Genomic DNA, 25,574 nt, shown 5'->3' on the forward strand with positions numbered 1-25,574 from the left:
CAATATCTAGATGCATTATGTACCATGATACTAATGACATGGCCTCTCAGTGCTGCCAGATTCTCTGAGATCACCCTGCAGTGCTCCATTTTCACTCAAATCTAATCTTTAGTTGTCCTGTTGACAACAGTTGAGCTTATTTTTTCTTTCCCCTCTTATTTTTTACAGATCAAGTACTCATTTGCCTTCTTTTGTTTTTTTATCTATTCTGTTTTCCATGATTCTTTAAAGATCAACAGTAATGGTTCTGTTCAATTAAATCAATAAGCACCCCTATTAGTTCCTCCTCTATCCTGGAATGTAATTCATCCTCCTGAACTAATATCAGCTAAATGTCGGTTATTTTCTTTTTTTTTTTTAATTATTATAACTTTTTATTGACAGAATGTTGGTTATTTTCAGTTATTTCCAACTATTTATGACCCCATTGGGAATTTTCTTCAAAGATGCTGAACTGGTTTTTTACCTTCTCCAGCTCATTTTAAAAATGAGAAAACCAAGTCAAATTGAGTTAAGTGACTTGTCCAGGTGTCTGAGGCCAGATTTGAACTGAAGAAGATGGATCTTTCTCCTTCCAGGCCCTAGCACTCTATCCACTGTGCCATCTCACTTTCCCAACCAGCTAAATATACTGTAATGACCGTGTATTTAAAATCAGCTGGAGTTAGGAATTCAGGTTAAGGAAAAAATCTTCAATATTTATTGAAGTGAAGAGATGAATAAAGATTGCGATAGCAATATGGACAAGAAAGATTGCTATAGCAATATGGGCAGCTGCGACAGGAAGCTAGCTAACAGAGAGAGATCTGAGTTGAGCAAACCATCACAATAGCAATGCCAAAAGTCTCTCCTTCCCCTTCCTTTTCCACTCCCCTGCCTCCACCCACCAAAATCGTCATTTCCTATACAACACATCAGGACTTGCACAAAGAGTGGGTGGGGACCATTCTTTCTCCAAGCTTATGTATTAATAGATTATGGTCCAATTACTATTTAGCCTCATGTGCTTGGGACCTCAGTGCATCAACTCAAGCCTCAGCCCATTACAATATACCTTTACTTTTATTTTGTAAGACTCCATATCTCATTTAATAGTTTTAAATATTGTAGTGTAATATCATTTACTTCAACAGAGACGATGGACAAAATATGGACACAGAAATTCTGCTTTCTCTTTGACATCTGTTTAAATTGTCTCTTGAATTCCATATAGTGAGCCAATTTCATCTTTGTTTTTCATTTGAACATGTCTTTCAAAGGACTTCATGCTATCCACTTCTTTCCCTGAACCTCAGCAATCTAATTCTCTTCTGTTTTGGATGGATTAACTAGATCTTAGATTCTATTCTTAGCTTTTACCAATTAGTATTGTGCTTTCCTGAACTTTCTATAGGTTCTTCTGTTTCTTTGAGTTCTTCTGTCATTCTCACCTGAGGAAGCTATATACAGCAAGCCTTATAATAATATACCATTATATTTATTCCCATATTTAGGGAGACTTTGTATAAAGGCCATCTTTGATTTAATGTCATTTTCTACTATATCTCTATCTGAACCAACCATCTCAAACCCCTGCTTATGACAACTATAATCCTTGCCCTCAAGTTGCATATGATCAAGATACAAAAATATAGTTATTTTGAAGTATAAGTAATGTATCAAGATATTTGCTGAGTAGAATAGACAAATGCAGCTATTAGAATAGAGGAGACAGAGCAAGAGCACAGTGGCTGCATTTGCCAATGAATATTTTTCAGCAAGATTCAATTTGTACTGGTCTATACGTGATCAGTAGGATTTACCTTGACTGAAAGGAGGATAGAAATTAATAGATAGAAATGGACATATACAAGATGTTTTTGAAGAGCAGTAAGTTGACCACTTCCCATTAATTTTGTTAGTTCAATGATATCAGCTCTGAGTTACACTTTAGTGGTAACTAATGAGTTGATTTTTTCCATTCTTGATGAAAATAATCCTCCTGGGGGTAGAATGGGGATAGGACACATTTGACTGAACAAGTGTATGAAAGATTTTGCACATAGTAGAAAACATATAACTGTTGAATTAATGAAAGAATGAATGATTGGCAATAAGAGGTTAATACAACCTAACCTCAGCATTTCTGTCCCATGCATACTAAAGAATAGAGATTACAATAGTCAGAAATAGGGTTCACCTATAGTTTTATCTCCTACTTTTTGTCTCCACAATCCCAGCACAGAGCCTCTTTTCAAAGAGCAGTTCTCATCTCAGCATTCTATGACTTTGGTCTCTGACCTTTGAAATCTTATAGATTTAGACTTGGAAAAGACATTAGTGATAAAGGCCTACCCACTTATGCTACATATAACAAACTAAGATGAAGAGTACGGAAAATAATAAATAGCTCAGGTTTTGAGCTCAGTTCCTATGACTTCAATTATATACTTCATTCCACTGAACTATTTACCCTATAATGATGAGACAGATTACAGTCCAAATATCTATTTAGATCTTTCTGCTTTTGCTGAATCTTAGGAACTTGATTTCTTGTGTGTTTATAATTATGCTCCATCTACTTCTCCAGATTTTGAACCCTAGTCTTTGATTCATCTTTTTTAAAAATAATTTTCATATGTATTCACATTATCAATCAGTTAACAAACATTAAGTGCTTATTCTGTGTGAAATATTAATAACTATTATTTTATTATAATTATTATTAATTATTGTAAGGGGATGTTGATGTCCTGTGTGCTATGTATATCCATATTGGTGTTTCTACTTGTGGTTTTCAGGAAGTCAAGGATAGGTATCTTAAGAATCTTCTCCACCCAGTCAAGAAGCAGGACATTAGGGCTTGAAGCTAAATCTCTCTGCTCTTCTCAGAGAGACAGAGTATTAGGATGGAATTGTACCTATTTGATCTACTAAATATTTTTAGTCTAGCAGTATATTTTTTAATCTTCAAGATGAATTTCTAATGACTTTCTTTTGTTATCATATTTTTATTATTTTATTTTTAGTTTATATTTCTCTTTTTATTAGTGATTTTCTTTAAGAGCTTTCTCAATTAGGAACCAAATTTCTTGCTTTATTTATTAAATTTTATTTTAATAGTATATTATTTTTCCTGTTACATATAGATGGTTTCCAACATTTATCTTCATTTTGAACACCAATTTTTTTCTCTCACCTGTTACCTCCTTCCTCCCCATGCTAGCAATCAATCTGAAATAGGTTATACATGTACATTCATTTTTAACATATTTCCATATAAGTCATATTAGGAAAGAAAAAATCTAACAAAAGGGAAAAACATGACAAAGGGGAAAAAAAGAAAAGGGGAGAGAAGGTAAATATAGTTTGCTTTGATCCATATTCAGTCTTCTCTAATAAAAAAGTTTATTGGAATTGCTTTGAATCACAGAATTGCTGAAAAGAGTTAAGTCTATCATAGTTGATCATTATATAATTTTGCTGTTGCTGTGTATAATTTTTTTTGATTCTGCTCATTTCATTCAGCTTTAGTTCATGTAAGTTTTTCTAGGCTTTTCTGAAATCAGCCTGTTGATCTTTTTTTTTTTTTTTTTTTTTTTAAATAGAGCAATAGTTGTTATATTTGTATATCACAACTTGTCCACTTCTCCAATCAATGGGTATCCACTCAATTTCTAATTCCTTGACACCACAAAAATGATGCTATGAAAATGTTTGTACATGCAGGTCCTTGTATCTCTTTTATAATCTCTTTGGTTTATAGACCCATTGGTGGCATTATAGAATTTCAAAGGGAATGTACAGTTTTATAGCCTTTTGGGGCAGAGTTCCAAATTGCTCTTCAGAGTGGCTGGATCAGTTCATAACTCCAACAATGGATTAGTATTCCAATTTTCCCACATACCCATTAACATTTATCATTATCTTGCCCTGTCATCTTAGCCAATCTGACAGGTGAGGAGTAGTATCTTAGAGTTATTTTAATTCACATTTCTCTAATCAATAAAGTATTTTTATAAAGAGATAACTTTAATTTCTTCATCTGAAATTGTGTAACCGTTGATCATTTATCAATGGGAGAATGACTTGTATTCTTATACATCTGACTCAAGTCTCATATATTTTAGAAAATAGGCCATTACCAGAAGCACTGACTATAAAAATTTTTCTGCAGTTTTCTCCTTTTCTTATAATCTTGAATGTATTGGTTTTGTTTATGCACAATATTTTTACCTTAATGTAATCAAAATTATCTATTTTGCATTTCCACTTCTAAATCTCTCCTTTCTCCAAAGATTTGACCAATAAACTCTCTCTTACTCCTAATTTTCTTATAATATGACCCTTAATATCTAGATCATGTCCCGATTTTTCCTCATTTTGGTATAGGGCCTGATGACTTTCTTAATAAGGAAAGATTATCCCAACCTAAATACTCAATTTGATACCTTTCCCTTTAGATGCTAGTTCCAAAATAAATACCTATAGCAAATAAATGCACTTATCCAGAATGAAAGCCAACAGGAATCAGAGAAAGTACACATAGAAAATTATGTAGCAAATAAATATATACACTCATTAAATAAGCTTTCCTTTTGGGAGTGAGTTGAGAGAGACAGACAGACAGATAGACAGTGATCTACAGGAAGAGACAGAGGCAGAAACACAGAGAGACATGCACATAGAAACAAAAAAGAACACAAAGAAAGAGAGACAAAAGAGAGAGAGTCTGGAATGACATGACTTCTAAAAGCTAGATGATGAAGACTAGAATGTCTTTTTTTTCCCAGTTCTTACCAACTCCTCCTGCTTTACATATAGATGTGAGGCACTGAACAATCAATCTTCTCAATGAGAAAAGTTACCAATGCAAATGATTCTTTGAATCTGGGATTTAATCATCATCATCAATAATAATAATAAAATAATAATAATGATGATATAATAACCATAGAAGCTAATAACTTTGGGCTTGAAAAGAACTTTGTAATTATTATCATATTTGATGCTCTAAGCAACCATTGGAGATTGGTAACATTATCATCACCATTTTACAAATGGTGAAAGGTTTAGAGAAATTAAGTGACTTTTCTAGGAATAACCAGCTAATAAATGTATGAGGACAGATTTGAACTCAGTTATTTCGGACTCCAATGCCAGTCTTGCCACTCTACCATTTAGCTACTTCAAAGAAAGATGTAGGACAATCCATAGTCTTAGGAAATATATATTATAATCAATGATACAAAATATAAATAGCAAGATAGATCAAGGTATATAAAAGATATACTCAGAGTATTTAGAAGAAATCTGAAAGGGAAAGGTATTAGCAGCTGGATGATCAGGTGATGGGATTGAGGTGAGTCTTGTTAAAAATAAGCCAAGCAAACTTAATTGTGTAAGTGAGTGGGCAGAATATTCTGTGTACATAGAGGGAAGTAATTAAAAAGCTACAAGTTTCACTGGAATATTGTTTTGGAAGACCTAAAAATAGGCAAGTATAGATGAGTACTAAAATGAATGGAAGAGAATAAGTATAAGGAGACTGTAAAGGCAAGAAGCTACCAGAATATGAAGGTCTTTAAAGAGAGAGAGAGACAGACAGACAAACAGAAAGACAGCATTTGTTCTAGAAGGTCATATGAAACCATTGGAGCTGATTTATATTGATTTTGGCTTGGTTGACACAGATAGACCTAAATTTTATAAAAAGTTTCTTGGCAACTAAGTAGAAAGTAGATAAAAGAAGGCCTTATTCTCTTGTATCTTAGGTACAGATGTACCATAGTTTTGCTGAAATAAAACAATGTTTTCTATTTTATTTCTGTTACTGTTAGATCCTCATAAATTTCATCTTGGCAGGAAATTATTTTGTTTCAGGAATACTCCTAAACATTCACTATATCTTTCTTGAGTTGCAACTCATAGGTCAAATTCCATTTTTTATAGCTTGCAGACCATTTCTCTAAATGAATTAGCTTATGTATGCTAATATGTTAATATTAAAACTAATATGACATGGTTTGCTCATTTCATACTTCATTCTAATGGCATAAAAGTTTGCTTTCTATCATTTCTATAATTAAGATTTTTTAAACTTAAGCAAGATATAGGAAATGGTTGTACTGGCAGCTCCTTCCTCCAACAATTCTTACTCTTAACCGTCTTGCATTACAATGAATAAATATAATATATATAATATAATATACAAGCACATACATGATGTATAATTAGGATGAGGAAATAGGCAAATATTGAACTCAAGATGTTTTGAAGGAAACCAGGATTTCCCAAAAGGCACAGATGAGAAGAGAGACCACTCCAGGAATGGGGACAACACAAAAGCATAAACACTAAGAATGAAATGGGAGAAAAGAAAGATAGTGAGAAATACTTGATTATAAAAAATGTGAAGAGAAATGATGTGTAAGAAGACTGGAAAAGACAAAATACACAGATGAGAAACCTGAGGCAGAGATGATTTCCCTTCCAAAATCACAGAATTAGGTGGCAAGAAGATCCACTTCAGCTGTCCTGATTCTGTCTAATGTGCTTTTTTACCTTAGCAGAAATTTTCCTTAAAAGTATAAGAAATTGAGAAGCAATATCAGGAAAAAAGAGATTAGCCTGTAATTAAAAGATCTCGAAAATATTAGTCATTGTAGATACTTCACTTCTGTAAAATTTGGGAGAGATTAAAAAGAGGAGGATGAGACAGGAGAAGTGACACAAAACTTGGGACAGAAAAAAATCCTCATACTCAAGGCAAGGAATAACCAGAGATAAAAGTGTTATCATGTGTGCTGACGCAGTAATAAAAGGAAAAACTACAAAAATACTACCGTGAAAGAAGTGGATTTGTAATGTAGTTAATTATTTATTAGAGTATTAAATATTAATAATAAAGATTAATAATAACCTTACATTGATGGAGGGCCTTTCCTACCTGAAGAATTTCCAAGTGCCCATTTGAATTTAAGAGGCATGGGAATATATGAAATACAAAAACATTAATTAAAACATGGACCCCATTAAATATACACTTCTTTAACCAGCAAGGAAAAAAAAAGAAAGAATCCAGCCATCACTATTAATATTCATCTCTAACAAGTATCAGATTTCAGGCAGTTTATGGATCTCATGGCTTTCCAGCTCTACTGCCTGATGTCTTTCATACTTAGTGCTCTGATTGTTCCCAGTAGGGATACATTGGATATTCTTCTCCTTTTGGGCTCCTGCCTTGCTGGGTTCTTAGTTTTGCCAATTCACTTTTGGTCATCTGTGACCCCTGCAAGCTGTAGTCCTTCTAATAAGGGTGTCTAGTTCTTTAATGATGCAGCCTGAGACATGGGATGAAGAGGTCAGGTAAATAGTCGATCCCTAAAGATTCTGCTTGAGTTGTGCATCTTCTTTTAGCAAGGAAAATATAGGGCATGATGGTTCTGAAATCATAGAGGATTCACTTGGTGAGTGTCCTTTTGTGTAGCTTAGGAATGAGGATTTGAATTTATATACACTAGCAGCCCACTTATCTAAGAATCATTATTCTGAAACCTTCAATCCTCGGAACAAAAACCTCAAACTGGAAATGAACAAAAGGATCTTGGATAAAATAGACGTCACAAAGTTAACATGCTGAATCACTGAATTTTGCTTTGTATATAAAGCCCTTAGAGATATACTGAGTCTATTTACGTAATAGCTAATTGGAATAAACTTGGTTATATAGTTTACTATTCTACAATAGATTAAATAAATTAGAAGAAATGAAATCCAGGAGGAAAGGATGCCATTAGTCTGTGAGTGAAATCCATTATCATATAACATTAGTTTTGAGATGGATCTTAGTAATCATCATGTACAACCCACCCATATATAGATGAATAAATTGAGAACCAAGAGAATAAGTGACTTACCTAAAGTCACACTAATATACATACATCTTGAAAATGAATCAGCAAAGAAACAAAAAGTCCACGTGGAATTAGGATGTTTAATTGCTGTTCAGTGAAGTAAAAGATATTCATCCTGAGGTTGTACATTGATTAAGAAAAAGGCCAAATTATGCCCTGGTTATTCTGCTTAAGGAAGAGAAGTTGGGAATATAATTTCTTTTTCTTTTAGTTGAGGCAATTGGGATTAAGTGACTTGCCCAGGGTTCACATTTGAACTCAAGTCCAGCTGACTTCAGGGCTGGTGCTTTATCTACTGCGCCACCTAGTTAAACTTTTTTTCTCCCCCAGTGGCAAGATTTTATTGTTTGAAATGTAAAAATTGCATCCTGAAGTCTGTCGAAACAAACTAGTAAGTGGAAGGTTTCAAATGGGCAGAAAATCCAGAAGTGAACTAGATTTACAGATGCGGGGTCATTCCCAATGTGCTCAGTTGAGATAACTGAAGTCAGTTTCACAAACACTCAGGCTCCAGGACGGAAGATCTTGGCTAGCAGCGACTCGTTTGGCTGAGCCTTCCGGGCAAACTCGTGGATCTGGATTTGCAGTTGCTGATCCGTGCCCTGGCTGGTCTGAGTCTCTCTGTGCTTCCTGATCTCCATCTCAGTGGGACGTTGGATGAAGCCCCAGCTCTTTTCCGCCACTACCGATTCCGTCTCACCAGCGGCCAGCGCGACTTCCGCCTTCTTCAGGAAATGTTTGTTCTTCTCCACGCTCTGCAGATAAAAATCTGTTTCGCGCTTGGCCTGGGTGATCTCGGCCCGGAGGCGCTGCTGCCTGACCTGCCGCTCATAGGCCAGGCGCTCGCTCAAATGGCTCCACTTGAATCGATGCAAGTACTTCAGGTTCCACAGATCGTATCGGAAGGGGCTTCGGCGCCGGGCGCCCATGGGCGTGTTGTGCAGGCTGGCCGCCACCAGCTTGGCCACCCGCTTATCTCGGAACTCCACCCAGCCCTCGGTGTAGTCCTGCCCCAAGCGGCGGCCCTCGGACGAGCTCCGGAATTTCCTTACTCGGCCCGATCGGTCCTTCGTCTGGAAGAAGACGCGACCGATTTCGCCGTGAACGCTGAGCAGGTTCCGCACATGCAGGGGCCGGAAGCACGGCGGGATATGCCCCAGGTATACGATGCCGGGCATTACTCGCTTCCCGTCAGCTCCGAGTTCTCCGCCCGGCTCCGAAGATTCCGGCAACGCCGGCACGAAGTCTGACTCGGACTCGGACTCGGACTCCCGCGGAGAACTCACACCGGTGCCTGGCTCCAGTCTCACCGTGCTCAACGCCATCCGGGACTAATCTAAGGGTTAGGATTTTTAAAATATGCAAATGGGTAAAAATGAACAATTCTTCACTGCTTCGGGGATACACCTTAGTTATCTTGGAAATTCACAGTCCCGTACTGAAGGCTTAGACGTCAACAACAGATAACATTATCAGAGGCTATTACTGTACCAATTGAAAAGCAACCTTGGAAGCATTACCAAAGTGATAAAATAGGGATCAGGAGCTGTACTTTTAATCACAATTATGTTTCTATTTTGAAATATGACAAATCACCAATCCATTTTATACCAAGTTGACTGTTTACCGCACGAAATTACAATGTCTAACTTATATAAGATAATATTCATACTCCTAAATTGATCCCACTATATACTTCTGCCCGCAGAGGATATTCCATATCCTTTTTGCTTTCCTCAAACTATCCATACATATCTTTTCCCCTTTTGGCAGCTAAGAATTTTGACTGAGAAAATTTGAGATTATTTGATTTGAATTCTATCTTTTCCTCTTCTCTTCATCTCAATCTCCCTAATATCTTTTACAATTCTCTCTTCCTTTCCTTCAATTTTTGATAAGGTAATGTTTCTCCTTGGTTAAACGATCATCTCTACATTTTACATTAATCCCATCCCTTCCTGTATTCATCATTAGATTGCCCCCTCAAATATCTCTCCTTCCCTCCTTACCACCTTTACTCTATCTCATCTCATCTCTCTGTCTCTGTCTCTGTCTCTCTCTCTCTCTCTCTCTCTCACTCTCTCTCTCTGTGTCTCTCTGTCTCTCTCTCTCTCTCTCTCTCTCTCTCTCTCTCTCTCTCTGTCTCTGTCTGTCTGTCTGTCTCTCTCAGAAAAAGGTACCACCTAAGAGATGGGAACCTGATTTCTTCCTTCCTTCCTTCCTTCCTTCCTTCCTTCCTTCCTTCCTTCCTTCCTTCCTTCCTTCCTTCCTTCCTTCCTTCCTTCCTTCCTTCCTTCCTTCTTCCTTCCTTCCTTCTCTTCCTTCTCTTCCTTCTTTCCTTCCTTCTCTTCCTTCCTTCCTTCTTTCCTTCCTTCCTTCCTCCTTCCTTCCTTCCTTCCTTCCTTCCTTCCTTCCTCCTTCCTTCCTTCCTCCTTCCTTCCTTCCTTCCTTCCTTCCTTTCTCCCTCCCTCCCTTCCTTCCTCCCTCTCTGCCTCTCTCCCTTCCTTCCAGACAGCCAGGTTTTATTCTGAAATGATCCCTCAAGATTTCCATAATCCTTCTTCTACAAAAGACTGTTTCACTCTTTTCCAATAAACTTCCAAACCAGAAGCTGAAAGGCAGTGGAGGAGAAAAATAGAAAAAAAAAAGGGGGGGGGGGAGGGATGAGAGGGAGAGAGAGAAAGCGAGAGAAGAAAGATTAATGGCAGAGAGAAATAAAAATGGAGATGGGAGATAAGGAGAGAGAAGGGATTAGAGAGCAACAATGTCTTAAAGTATGTTCAATTTTACTTTGAATTATTTAGTTTTAAGGAGGGAAAAGATTGTCTAGTCTTTCCTTTACACATAGTGTGGTATATTAAGAAGGATGTTGGATTTGGATTCCTATGAGCTGGGTTCCCATTTTATATCTTGCCATCACTTGGCTTTGGGAACATAACTAAGTTAACTAAATCTCTCCGAGGCCGTTTCTTCCCAAGTACAATACATATAATAACAGTTATAAGCAATTAAGAATTTATTAAGTCCTTATTGTGTGCTAGGTGCTAGGAACTCAGGCACAAAGAAGAAATCACAAGCAGATTGCCTTCATATATATATATATATAATATATATATATATATATATACACACACACACACACACATACACACACACCCTACACATATATATGTCAGTTATGTATACATATATACATACAAACATATATGTGTGTATATATAGTCAATTAAGACCAAGAGAGCCTAAATGATTGCTTAAGGCAATAAACTTAGTAAAGGCCTTAGGTAATAATCAAACCCAGGTCTTCCCTACTCCAAATCAAACACATTCTCCACTGTAATAGGCACAATATATCTACATAGCCCATTTTTAAAACATTTCAATTTTGTATCTTTTACGATATGCTTTTTATAGAACATTTGTATAAGAATCTTGGGCTAGTGTTAAGTAAAGGTTATTTTTCTTGAAATGTAAAATTGCTCTAAATAAAATATCTCAGGTACTTTAGTCACAGGAATCTAAAAAATGAAAGAATTGTTATTTATTACAAGAGTTATCAACAATAGAATCTAATGATATGAATCCCAAATTATAGATGGAAATTCTTCACATACTAACAATTCTGCAAGATTATTTAGAAGATATAACAGATACATAATATTTCAAAAATTTACAAATTTATAGCATACTTATTTTTAAAAATCCAACATATTTGGAACATTAGGTATATTTTATATTACCCAAAACGCTTGATTTGTTAATAGCCCAAATATAATAAAAATGAAGATGAATTGCTTTGTACTTTACTACTGTACCTAAGGGACCTTGGTACCTATCTGACATATAGCTGAAACTTTATAAATGTGTTGTGTGTGTCCCATTAGAATGTGAACTTCCTGAGACCAGGGACTGTCATGCTTAGCTATTCTTATTCTTTGTGTTTTGCACAGTGCCTAGCATATTGTAATGTATTAATAATTCATTCATTCATCAATACCACCTATTTATTGAGTATTTACCATAATAATGCACCATATTAAGTCTTATGGAATCATAGTAGCTTCATATGTAAATGAATAGTATATAGATAAATAGTTACTGCCTCCAAGAAGTTCACAACCAAGTTGAAAATAATTTCAACAAATAATTGAGGATAAAAGATTTATATTGCCTGACAATATCTCACTTTATTTAACTTTAAAATTTATAAACTATTATTCTGCCTCTTTTTGTTCTGGCCATCTTCAACTTCATACAAAGCTTTTTTTTTTTTTAAGGTGAATTTCAAGCACCATATTAACTCCCTTTCCAAACTACCTTGTATTTAACTACTTTGGAGATTATTATTTTTTCATTTTATATACAAGTAGTGCACAAACATGTATATATATATATACATATATATATATATATATAAAGGCAATCTGCTTATGATTCATTCTTTGTAACTGATATGTTCTTTGTAACACATATGTGTGTATGTATATATGTATATATATAACTAAAGTACCAGAGATATTTTATTTAGAGCAATTTTACATTTCAAGAAAAATAACCTTTACTTAACACTAGCCCAAGATTCTTATATAAATGTTCTATAAAAAGCATATCATAAAAGATACAAAATTGAAACAAGTTTTAAAAATGAGCTATGTATATATAGTGTGCCTATTACAGTGGAGAATGTGTTTGATTTGGAGTAGGGAAGACCTGGGTTTGAATATTACCTAAGGCCTTTACTAAATTTATTGCCTTAAACAATCATTTAGGCTCTTTAGGCTATAGACTAATTGACTAGTCTATAATGAAAGGACTGGATTCAGTGATTTCCAAGGTCCTTTTGACTCAAAATCTATGATCTTGAGAGATATTCCTGATATATTTTTTCCTCAATAATGTTTTATAATGTCTATTAATGCATTTTCTTTAATAACTTTCCACAAGTAAAATCATATCAGTTGAGCATAGTGACATCAATCTATAGTATGTCCCTCCAAGGACAGATAATTGGGGACACACACTATTAAATGTATTATCACTAAGGGATTTCCCAATATAATTAGCATTCTCTCCTGAAGGTCCTATTTTGAGTGTACTTGTGTTACTTAAGCCTCTCAATCAAATTCAATTAGCAAACAAACATTTTAAAATTTTTATTCAGTCATTACATTGAACATTTAGGAATTTAAGTGCAGTGTAGGGAAGGCATAGTGGAAGGAAGAAAGCCAAATAAATCTCCTATGACCAAATGCATTACTTAAAGAATCAGAAAAAAATATTCCATCATGATGGGTCAGTGGAATTTTTGTTAATGTTCAGTTATTCTGTAGTGTCTAATTCTTTATGGACCATACTGTACATGTAAAGATAATTTAATGGTTTGCCATTTTCTTTTTCAGTGCTTTAAGGCAAAGTGTCTTGCCCAGGATGACACATCAAGTTAGTATCTGAGGTCAGAATTGATTTCAAGTTTAGCACTCTATCTACTAGGCCACCAGGGATATATGCTGTGAGAGAATACTCTTGGGTTTTGATGAATCTGTGATTCTCCAGGGCACACAGATTGTCCCAATATACATGCTAAGGCAACAAACAGATTCTGAATATTCTTCCTGTTAATGTAAATGTTTTCTCTAATCCTAGTCAGTGTCCTCCTTCATCCTCTAATTTATTACCATCATATTACACCTCTATCGCCCCAGAATTTCTCATTTCAGACTCTGTTCTCTTCCTATCAAAAGACCCATTTTGAATTTTAAGCAGGAATAATTGCTTGCAAGCAATGCAATAAAATCATTAATTATACAGAATATTGAAGAAAACTGTACTATATTTCAACATTTCCAACATATTTGTATATATCTATAAATGATACAGATATATATATATGCATATGTATATACATATATATATATTTTTCTTTCTATTTGGAATATCTCCCCCCATCCCTCAAAATGAGAAGATACTCAGAGAAGACAGTGCTCTAAAATATTTTTTTCCTATATACACTCAAGTAATCCTCACCTTGATAACCACATTGCCATTGCTCCCTCTAACAAAGCCACATCATAAGACATGTCCAAATACATTTAATTCAGGTAGATAAATAACAGTAAGTAAAATATTTCTGAAGTTCACAAAGAAACCTGTGTTTTTGCAAAGATGCCAAAAAGAAAGGAAAGGAGATGTGAAGGCAAACTACCAACTGCACATTATGTGAATGCTATTAACTAGGGCATAGATTTATAGATCTGAGAACTAAAAAAAATGTCAACTCTTCTGACCCAGACACTGACTTTCAGGTAGAAACAACAGAGAGGTAGAGACTATACCAACTCAGATTCAAGAAACCTTAGAGCTAGCTCTTCCAGTGTCAGTAACAAACATTTTAACTTTGAAAGATTCTTTTTTTTTTTCTTTCCTAGGCTTAGTTTTCTGATAAGCATTATGAGGATGTTGACCTCTAAAATCTTTTCTAGCCCCATTCTGTACTATTAGTAACCCCATTTTTTTGTTACAAGCAGCCGAAAACTTTTGAATTTTAGAGACAAGCAAAACAAGTCATATGCTGATAGTGTAGGAGGGACACTAAAACCTAATTCTTTTATCACTCAAAGCAGTCCTTTTCTCCTAATACCTTATTCTTCCTTAAGGGATAAAAGACAAAGGAAAAGAAGAGGGAGAAAGACCTAAAAGTACCCTTTATATACCAGATAGTAGAATCAGCACTTTATAAATAGTTCATTTGATCTTGACAACCCTAATTATTATGTCTTTTTTTAGTTGAGGAAATTGATGCAAGCAGATTAAATGATGTGATCAGGATCACATACCTAAGAAGGATCAGACACTGGATTTGAATTTAGGTCTTCTTGAATCAAGGCTCAGAGCTCCTTCCACTGTGTCAGTTGGTGGACCATTCAATAGCTTGCTCAAGTTTGCATTTTATAGAGGACTGATTTTGTCTCTTAATTAATAACAGATCATTGATTATTTATGATGGAGTATGATGATTTATGGAATAACAGCTGCATGGAGAGAAATCTTCACTATATGATGTAAGAGAAACAAAAATTAATGGAGAAAATATCTCTGCTTACAAAAAGATTATGCTCTGGGTTGAGATGGGGACAAAGAGGGAATAGGGAGCACACACATATAAAACAATAGAAGAATAAAATTATATCAAAGCTATAAAACATAATTATATAGGTATCTCAGCAAATAGAGCTCTGGATCTAGAATCAGGAAGAGCTGAATTCAAATCCAACCTAAAAGACTTACTAGTTGTTTGATCCTGGGCAAGTCACTTAATTTTTCTTTGCCTCATTTTCCCCATCAAAGAAATGAGGTTGAGATTAGTTACTATTACTCCTCAGAGTTTTATGAGAATTAAATGAGATCAATAATTGTAAAGTGGTTAGCATAGTATCTGACATGTAGTGAGCACTATGTATATATTAGTTGTAATTATTACTAATATATCAAATGGAGAATCAAATCAAAGAATGAAAATCTATGAATTTTACTTTTTCGCTTCCTATAAATTTCTTTAATCTCTGTAGAAGGTGAATGCAAAAGTATTCATTCTTTTTTCTTTTGAATTTACTATAAGATGGGGATGGGAACTTATGAAACAACTTCATAGCCCCTGAAGAAGCTCCCTAAGCCATAATTTCTTTTTTTTTCACTTTGAAGTTAAGATCCCCACTTCTGTAGAACAGTTTCCACTTTGGCCATCCATATGTCTTTGGTAACCATGTCTTCTTTCTCTCTCATATTGGGATAGTCTTACCCCAAGTTTCCAAGTTCTCTGTTACCCTGCTATATGTGCAATAAGCACTGGAGTAGATTTTCTAACAATTTAAATATTCTTATTTCTAGTCAGCACAGGAAAGCACAGTGTCTTGAAATTTCAAACAAAAGAAAAAAAGAAAATTGCTTATCCAGTCTTGTGAATGTGAACCCCCATTATTCAATTAAAAATAGAATTAGAGTTCAGCCTTGTTCTTCCTTAGTTTCTTCTATTCTCTCCCTAATTCTTCAAGCTATTATTCAGTTGGTCTCAGTCCAATCTGGATTGAATATTCAATTAAATTCCCAAGAATGGCAGATTCAGGTTGGCAAGAGTGTGCAAATGCTTCAGAACATTTTAGAAGCTGGCTCTTATGGTTTTTTTCTCTGCCTGGATTCCAGAGATTTTATTCATGGACTGAGATTATCATGAATTGATGATTGAACACTTCATTTTCACTGGAAAGCTCAATGGCTCTGGGTTAAGTTTTAAATGTTAAAATGTTAAATCTGACTCTCCTCTTCAATTGAAGCTTATTTCTAAACTAGTATCTGGACTTATATCTAATTTTTAAAAAGTCAGAAGCCAAGTGAATCTAATATTCTTTTCATTGTGTCTCTCTTGTTTCTTGAAAGAGGAAAGAAAGAGTCCTTTTAAAGGATTTTGATTTCAAAAAAGTTGATATAACATTGAAAGATAGCATAGTATATTAAAATTGAAGGAAAAACAGATTATATCAAGACTAAAATTCTAGCTTATTTTGTAACTGACTGTATGATCTTAGGAAAATTACCTAAGGTTTCTGGATATATTTCTTTAAAATCAAGGAGTTGAACTAGATGGACTGGGAAGGAACTTTCACATTCCAAATCTATGATCCTGTTCTAGCAATTCCTAGATTCCTATTTCAATTCAGAGGGATATTTATGATAATCAATATATTTCATAAATAGCTGTATATTTCAATGTATACCTTTCCTAACTCAGCTTAACTCTATAAACAGACTCAATATATCTTTCCTTACTTATCCTTCAGGTTCCTGTTTCTCTTAAGTGACTGACTTAACTCAAATTATATATTGAAAGGTTTATAATATATTAAAATACAATTGTAAATATATGGCATAAATATGCAAAAGGTAGATGCTCACAATACAAGCCCATGTTCTCTGTGGTCAGAACCTTTTTTTTTTTTTTTTTTTTTCTGTAGAAAAACAGTTTGATCAGTGGAAAGAATACTAGGATTGGAGAGAAAAGACTTGGTTTATATGCTACTTTCTTCCAGCTAACTTCACCCACATATAGTACCTCAAGGCAGGCATATATTTTCTCTGAGCCTCAATTTCCTAAGCTACCAAATGGGATCAATAATATTCAATCCTACAAACCCAAAAAGACATTGTGAGATAAAATATGTGAACATACTTTATAAAATATAAAGCCTCAGGCAAAGGCTACTTATTTTTATGAATAATAGGGTATTAAATTGAAGAATGGTAAAAATCAAAGAAATTTCCAACATATCTTCATTCATGTTAGTCTAACTTAAAGAAAGCATAAATGTGCATGAGTAGGAAAGTTTAATATGGATACAGTCTTTCCATCAGTTGCCTTGGCAGCTAGGGAGTGCAATGGATAGAACCTGAAGTCAGGAAAAGTTGAGTTCAAATCCAGTCCAAGACACTACATAAGACCTAGACAAGTGACACAACCCTGCTTCTTTATCTGTAGAATATCTTCCCAGTTTCCTTACCAGGAGAATGAGCTGGAGAGGTAAGTGGAAAAAACATTCCAAAGTCTTTGCCACAAAAAAACCCAAATGAGATCATGAAGAGTTGGCCACAATTGAAACAACCAAATGACATCACTAGCTTAATAATATAATATTGAACAACTGAAAATGTCACTCTCCAGGATTTACAGATTATAAAATACCTCAGATAGCAGTGGGATTTAGGAAGGATGATCTCTCCAATCCAAGGGTTACTACATATTACTTAGGACAGTTTCATGCTGTAGAATAAAATAATTTTAAAATATCTTATCTACAGTGGCCTCAGGAATAGGCAGAAAGTATATGATTTAAGTAGCAATAAATCTACTTCTTATTTAATTTAGTAAATTAATATTTTTAATCTGGCCTTAAGGGTCCTGGAGATACTAGCCAGTAGCTAAACTAATGAACATTCTTTTTCAATTCATGATTTGTGTGTGTGTGTGTGTGTGTGTGTGTGTGTGTGTGTGTGTGTGTGTATGTGTTTGTGCATATGTATGATGGGAAAAGCTTAACTTGGGTTGGCATATATTCAGCATCCTTGGTGCCTTTAGATACTGCTGGCCATTAAAATGGAGTAGAGGCCTATGATAGTTAGTTAACCTAATAATTAACCTAAGATTGGCACCTATTTGGTCACTTTAGGATGCAGCTTTTATCTCAGATTGAGCAATTAATACAAGATATTGCTAATAATCATTCAAAAATAAACATGAAAGACATTATATCATTAGCTTATATTGAGAGAATAGGGAGGAAAAGATTGACAGGGAGCAGAGCTCCATAAGTTTCTTGCAGAAATTATGTGGGAGGGAGGATAATCTTTAATTAAGATGAGATAAGCAGTTATGCTTTACTTCATTAAATTTTATTAATTCTTAATTTTTATATAGAAACACAAAATGTATTCCACTTACACACACACACACACACACACACACACACACAAACACACACAAAAATAGAGAGAGAGAGAGAGAGAGAGAGAGAGAGAGAGATTGTGTTTTCCTAAACACGTGTTCCTTTCCTAAGGAATATCCTAAAAAAAAGGGGGGGAGGGCTACACACATTTTTGCAAGTAACAAATGGATCTAATCTCATTTAATAACTTGGTTCATCACTTTACTGAACCAGGTAGAACTTTCTATATCATTGAAATATAAAATAGATGAGATGGACTATAACAGTTGTGTAATTCACAGGCAAAGAAAAAAAAAAAGAAGCTATCTGTTATCTTTTTTGAAAGAAAAAAGCAATGTAACTGAACTGAACAGAAGGGATATGGCAAAGAAAGAGTTAGTTAACTAAATTCTCACTTTTGTTAGTTTTCTTTCTTTGTTTGTTTCTCATCTTTGGAGATATTACCTGTCTCAAAATCAGGTCATGGGTGTACCCCCAGTGAACTCACCCTTGCACTTCCAATCTCTGTTTATTTCTGTTCCCTAAATACAAAAGCGATTTGGCAGGAACAAACCCAAATGGCATGTGGGCACACATGTGAAAATCCTGTAAATGAAAGTGGCAAGAGGGATTTGAGAGGGAAAGAAGGAGAGCAAGGAATACCTTATCTCCACAGAAAGCCTAACTGCTGCTGGCAAGCTGAGAATAAACTGGCTTTGTTCATGACAGATCATGTTCAGTATAGACAATCTCACACAGCCTTAATCAGAACCTAATGCAAACATTAATGCTCACTCTCAGTCTGCCTGGGATTGGGTGGACAATATGTACTTGCCTTACCTTCCCCTCAAAAAAGAATTGTCAGGCTCCCTAGGCTCAAGCTGAATTGGTTTGCCTTGCTGTGCTCAGCATCTGTGGACTACCTCTAAAAAAACAATAAGATGCAATTTTCTAAAGCTCCTGTACTAAAAGGAAATGAAGCTTTTTATCTCCTGCTGGAGCCTAGGTATTTTGTTTTGTTTTGTTTTTTCTAAGAAATAGAACAGATTGTACTTTGGTGGATAGGAGGTGAACATGATTGGGATAGCTTTTTTGTTTTTGTTTCCCCCTAGAACTTATTTATTGACTGATTAAAAAAAATGTGCATTTTAGTAATTGCCATCTATAAGAAACTGGAATTTTAAAAGGATGCCAGTGAATATAATTAAGGCTTTCCCCCGCAGATAACAAAATAGAAAAAAGCATTGCTATCTCTTTTCTATGAAGAATCATAGGTTATTTTTTCATCTTGTATATAATTAAACTACTTATTTTTTCTTCCCCCCCAAAGCCAAGAAAACATTATTGCAATTGAAGAGTTAAACTCCCCAGAATTTCTAAAATTATGAAAAATAAAAATGTCTTCACTTTCCTATTTTCAAAGCTTTAGTTTCATGTCTCTGACTGAGTGAAATATCCGGAAAGCATTCTTTGGGGGCTTTGGAGGAGGGAAGAGAGAACCTTGATGTCAGAAACCTGTGAGTAGCAAGAAGGCTGAAAGACCTTAAGAATCTCTGTTCTTAGTGACCTGTGAGAGTGAAAGCTACATTTCTGTGAATTACTTAATGGAAAGAAATACCACACGTTTCTGGTGTCTTATTAGAATTCTTAGAATTGTGATTTCAAGCTGAAACTAAAAAGCATAATTGAAGATACATATGACTTTTATACAACTGAAAAGTATTGTATACATTTATTCTACCAAGAATAAAATATAAAAACACGAAGAGGGGAGTAACCTTATAATTTGCTAAAAACACTAAAATCCAGACCCTTACCTGAAGACATGTATACAAAAGTGAACCTTTAAAAATATTGCTACATTTTATTTTTGAATGCCTAATATTTCCAAATATAACTTTCTTATTTCTTCTATTCTGCCAGCTTCTCTTTATTGTAAAGATTAAAAAGAGGGGGAAAAACAATTCAGCAAAACCAAGTAACACAATCAATCATATCTGACAGTATATATAATATTCCAATATATCTATTTTTCCATTGTAAAGAGGTAAAGTCCATTGTATTCTGTTATTCATTAACTCTGTAACTTTGCTTTTTTTATGTGTTGGACAAATGTTAGGATTTTGTTTTTTTTATTTTTTTTATTAAAGCTTTTTTTTTCAAAACATGCACAGATAATTCTACACCATTAGTCCTTACAAAACCTTGTGTTCCATTTCCCCCCCTTCTCCACTCTCTCCTTCAGATGGCAAGTAATCCAATATATGTTAAACATAGTAGAAATATATATTAAATCCAATATATGTCTACATATTTATACAATTATCTTGGTGTACAAGAAAAATCAGATGAAACTAGAAAAGAAAATGATGAAGAAAATAAAATGAAAGCAAACAATAACAAAAAGAGTGAGAATGCCATATTGTAAACCACACTCAGTTCCCACTCCCACTCCCAGTTCTCTGGGTATAGATGGCTCTTTTGATTACAAGACCATTGGAACTGGTCTGAATCATCTCATTGTTGAAGACAGCCACGTCTATGAGAATTAATCATTGTATAATCTTATTGTTGCTGTGTATAATGATTCCTGGTTCTGCTCATTTCACTCAGCATCAGTTCATGTAAGTCTCTCCAGGCTTTTCTGAAATGATCCTGTTGATCATTTCTTACAGAACAATAATATTCCATAACACTCATGTACTTGTTTAGCTGTTTTCCAATTAAGGGACATTCACTCAGCTTCCAGTTTCTGGCCACTACAAAGAGGGCTGCCACAAACGTTTTTGCATATGTGGGTCCCTTTCCCTTCTTTAATATCTCTTTGGGATATAAGCCCTGTAGTATCACTGCTGAATCAAAGGGTATGCACAGTTTGATAACTTTTTGAGCATAGTTCCAAATTGCTCTCCAGAATGGTTGCATCCACTCACAGTTCCACCAACAATGTATCAGTGTCCCACTTTTCCCACATTCCCCCCCCCCCAACATTCATCATTATCTTTTCCTGCTCTCTTAGCCAATCTGAGAGGTGTGTAGTGGTACCTTAGAGACTAACTGTAACTTTGAATGAAATAATTTAATATAAATGATCCTGGTTTTCTTAATCTTTAAAATTAGAAAATAAGACTAAATGACTTAGAACATCTTTCCTGGGACTAGATATCTGGTCTTTTGGTCCTCTGAGCCACCAATCTTTACTGGGGCTCAATTTGTTCATTATATTTTGATTTTTTTTTATTCATATGCTGTTGGGATTTTTGTCCATTGTTTTGTATATCATTTCTCTTTCTTCACTATACATAACTTCATAGTTTTCCTATACTTTGAATTTATTTTATTCATCATTTCTTACAAAATAATAGTGTTCTATAACATTCACATACTACAAGTTGTTTAACCATTAACCAATTGATACTTATTTACTTTATTTCTAATTATTTGTTACTACAAAAAAAGCCCATTTCTTAAATTGTATGGAGTGGAAAAGAAGGACCAACATAATTCACCTTATAATATTTCTTCTGTGCAAATCTTTTGGCATTGAGAAGGGAACAAATAAGGGAGATTAAAACAAAGATGACAAGTAGAGAAATTAGAAAAACTGTAAACACCATCAGCATAAATAATGACAAGACAATGGGGATTTTTTTAAAAAGCATAATTCAAAATAGGATTATCTGTAAAACTAAACAATCTAGACCTTATATGCTTGAGATATAAACAAATAGCAAGGATCATGACAAAGCAAACAATAGATTAGGAATCTAAGGAACCTGGGTAAATGCCCAAGGTTAAAGGAGGAGCTAGGCCAATAATTGTGGGAGAATATCTAAAAATCAGGAACCAATTAAAAGTCAAGATGAGAATTATACAAAAATGTAAGTCTATGCAAAGAATTAGGCATAAGCAGAACCCAGGCAATGTGCAGGTAGCTGTTACTGAAGCACTAGAAACCACAGCAAAGAAGCTGAACCAATGTATTGTTTTGCCTTTATGTAGTTCCTGTGGGACTATTTTCAGCCTTTCTAAAGTAGAGAGATGCCCAATTCTTCTTTCATGTTAAAATAATCTCTTATGCTCCTGGCTACACAAATTATAGTACATTAATGTAATGGAATACAATTGTTCTATAAGAAATGATGAGACAAATTACAGGAAAACCAGGAATCAATTACATGAAGTGATGCTGAATGAAATGAGCAGAACCAGGAAAACATTTTCCTCCTTTCATTCCACCCCTACCCCTTAGACAACAAGTAATCCAACATAGGTTAAACATGTGCAATCCTTCTAAATTTATATTCCACATTTATCATTCTGCACAAGAAAATTCAGATAAAAAAAGCAAAACAAAACAAAACAAAACAAGAAAGAAAAAAAAAAGCAAGCAAGCAATAACAATAGCAAAATGGTGAAAATACTGGTTGTGACCCATATTCTGTCCCTATAGTTCATTTTCTGATTGCAGATGATTCTTTCTATTACAGATTTATTGGAATTAGCCACCTTATTGTTGAAAAGAGCCAAATCCATTCCAGTTCATCATTGCATACTCTTGTGTAGAATATTCTCTTGGTTCTAGTCACATCACTTAGCATGTCTCTCCTGATGATCATTTCCAATAGAATAATAATATTCCATTACATTCATATACTGTAACTTATTCATTTATTCCCCAATGATGGATTTTCAGTTTCCAGTTCCTTGCCACTACAAAAAGGGCTACTACAACCATTTTTGCACATGTGAGTCCCTTTCTGTTTTTTAATGAATTCTTTGGGATACAGGCCCAGTAGAAACTACTGGATCACTTTGATAGTCTTTTGGCAATAATTCCAAATTGCTCTATAGAATGGTTGTATCAGCTTACAACTCCACCAACAATGTATGAGTGTCATAGTTTTATCATATTACTGCCAATATTTATACTTAACTTTTCTTACTTATCTTACTTATCTTAGTCAATCTGAGAGGTGTGTAGTGGTACCTCTAAGTTGTCTTAATTTGCAATTCTCTAATCAATAGTGATTTAGAACATTTTTTTATATAACTATAAATGGCTTTCATTTCATTGGAAAATAGTCTGTTCATATCTTCTGACCATTTGTCAATAGAAAAATGGCTTATATTCTTATAAATTCAAGGGAATTCTCAATATATTTTACAAATGAAACCTTTCTCAGTACACTTGGATATAAATTCTCCCTTATTCTCACCAGTTTTCTGCTTCCTTTCTCATCTTGGTTACATTGGTTTTGTTTGTAAAATATATTTTTTAATTTAATATAATCAAAATTATCTATTTTTGCATTTCATAATGTTTTTTAGTACTTCTTTGGTCACAGATTCCTTCCTTTTAAACAGATTTGAGAGGTAGACTATTCCTTATACTCCTAATTTGATTATAGTATTACCTTTTATGTTTAAATCATGAACCTATTTCAACATTTTCTTGGAATAGGAGGTTAGATATTGGTCAATGCCTAATTTCTGCCATACTATTTACCACTTTCCCAGCAATTTTTGCCAAATGTTGAATTGTTATTTCAGATGCTGGATTATTTGGGTTTATCAAACACTAGAGTACCATAGTTATTGACTATTGTGTCTTGTGAATTTAATCTATTCCACTGATCAACTACTTTGTTTCTTAGCCACTACCAAATAGTTTTGATGACCATGGTTTTATAATATAGTTTTAGGTCTGGTACAATTAGGCCACCTTCATTTGCATTTTTTATTAATTCCCTTGAAGTTCTGAATTTTTGTTCTTCCACATGAATTTTGTCATTATTTTCTTCTGGCTCTATAAAGTAATTTATTGGCAGTTTGATTGGTATGACACTGAATAAGTAAGTTAGTTTAGGTAGAATTGCCATTTTTATTAACACTCAGACTACTGTAAGTGCTTGATATTCTTTCAGTCATTTACATTTAATTTTAGGGGCAGCTCAATGGTAGAGTGGATAGAGCACTAGCCCTGATCTCAGGAGGACTTGAGTTCAAATCTGACCCCAGACACTTATCTCCTTCTAGCTTTGTAACCCTGGCCTGGGCAAGTCACTTAACCCCAATTGCCTCAGAGGAAAATGAGATTTAACTTTATTTGGGTGGAAAGTGTTTTATAATTGTGTTCATATAGTTCCTGGTTTTATCTTGGTAGATAGACTACCAAATATTTTATATTATTTACAATTATATTCAATGAAATTTCTCTTTTTATCTCTTGCTGCTGGACTTTGTTGGTAAGATATAAAAATGCTGGTGATTTATATGGATTTATTTTGATTTTTATATTTGCAACTTTACTAAAGTTGTTCATTGTTTCTAGTAGTTTTTTAGTTGATACTCTAGGATTTGCTAAATACACCATCTGCAAAGAGTGATAATTTTGTTTCCTAATTGAATTTCTTTTTCTTATACTATTACTAAAGCTAACATTTCTAGTAAAATATTTGATAGTAATGGTGATAGTGAACAAAGCATCGTATGGGAGATGCTTACCACATTACATTCTATGCTTGCTTATGGTTTAAATTGATTCTCCTTATCATTTTAGGAAAACTCCATTTATTCCTAGCATTCTAGGGTTTTTTAATAGGAATGGGTATTGTATTTTGTCAAATATTATTTTCTGCATCACATAATAATATAATTTTTGGTAATTTTCTTATTGATATATTCAATTATGTTAATATTTTTCCTAATATTGAACAAACCCTGAATTCCTGGTATAAATCACATTGGGTCATGGTATATTATCCTAATGAGAAGTTGCTACAATCTCTTTGCTTATATTTTGTTTAAAATTCTTGCATCAATATTCATTAGGGAAATTGTTCATAATTTTCTTTCCAGTTTGACCTTTCCTGGTTTAGATATCAGCACCATATCTGTGTCATAAAAGGAATTTGGTAGAACTCCTTCTCCCTCTATTTTTTCAAATAGTTTGTATAGTAATGGAATTATTGTTCTTTAAATGTTTAGAAATCACCTGTAAAACCATCTGGTCCTGGTTATTATATTTTATTAATATTTTATTCAACTTCCTTTTTTTTCTAAAATCAAACTTTTTGAGTAATTTATTTCCTCCTCTGTTAATCTGGACAATCTATATTTTTTAAGTGTTCATTTGTTTCACTTAGATTATCAGATATCTTGTCATATAGTTTGGCAATTTGCAACTAGTTATTACTTTAATTTCCTC

At 34.1% G+C, this 25,574-nt stretch overlaps 1 protein-coding gene and 1 long non-coding RNA gene across 2 annotated transcripts in view; both read right to left on the reverse strand.

The window, feature by feature from the left end:
* The window catches only part of LOC127554305 (uncharacterized), an 80,016-nt gene that overhangs the window by 21,780 nt on the left and 32,662 nt on the right, over positions 1-25,574 (reverse strand). The gene's annotated exons all lie outside the window — the stretch shown is intronic.
* LOC127554304 (activator of basal transcription 1-like) lies at positions 6,840-9,887 on the reverse strand. The gene has a single exon (XM_051985718.1). The coding sequence runs from the start codon at positions 9,218-9,220 to the stop codon at positions 8,399-8,401; it is 822 nt and encodes a 273-aa protein (XP_051841678.1). The 5' UTR covers positions 9,221-9,887; the 3' UTR covers positions 6,840-8,398.

This window comes from Antechinus flavipes, chromosome 3 (genome assembly GCF_016432865.1).
Source record: "Antechinus flavipes isolate AdamAnt ecotype Samford, QLD, Australia chromosome 3, AdamAnt_v2, whole genome shotgun sequence".
Taxonomy (NCBI): domain Eukaryota; kingdom Metazoa; phylum Chordata; class Mammalia; order Dasyuromorphia; family Dasyuridae; genus Antechinus; species Antechinus flavipes.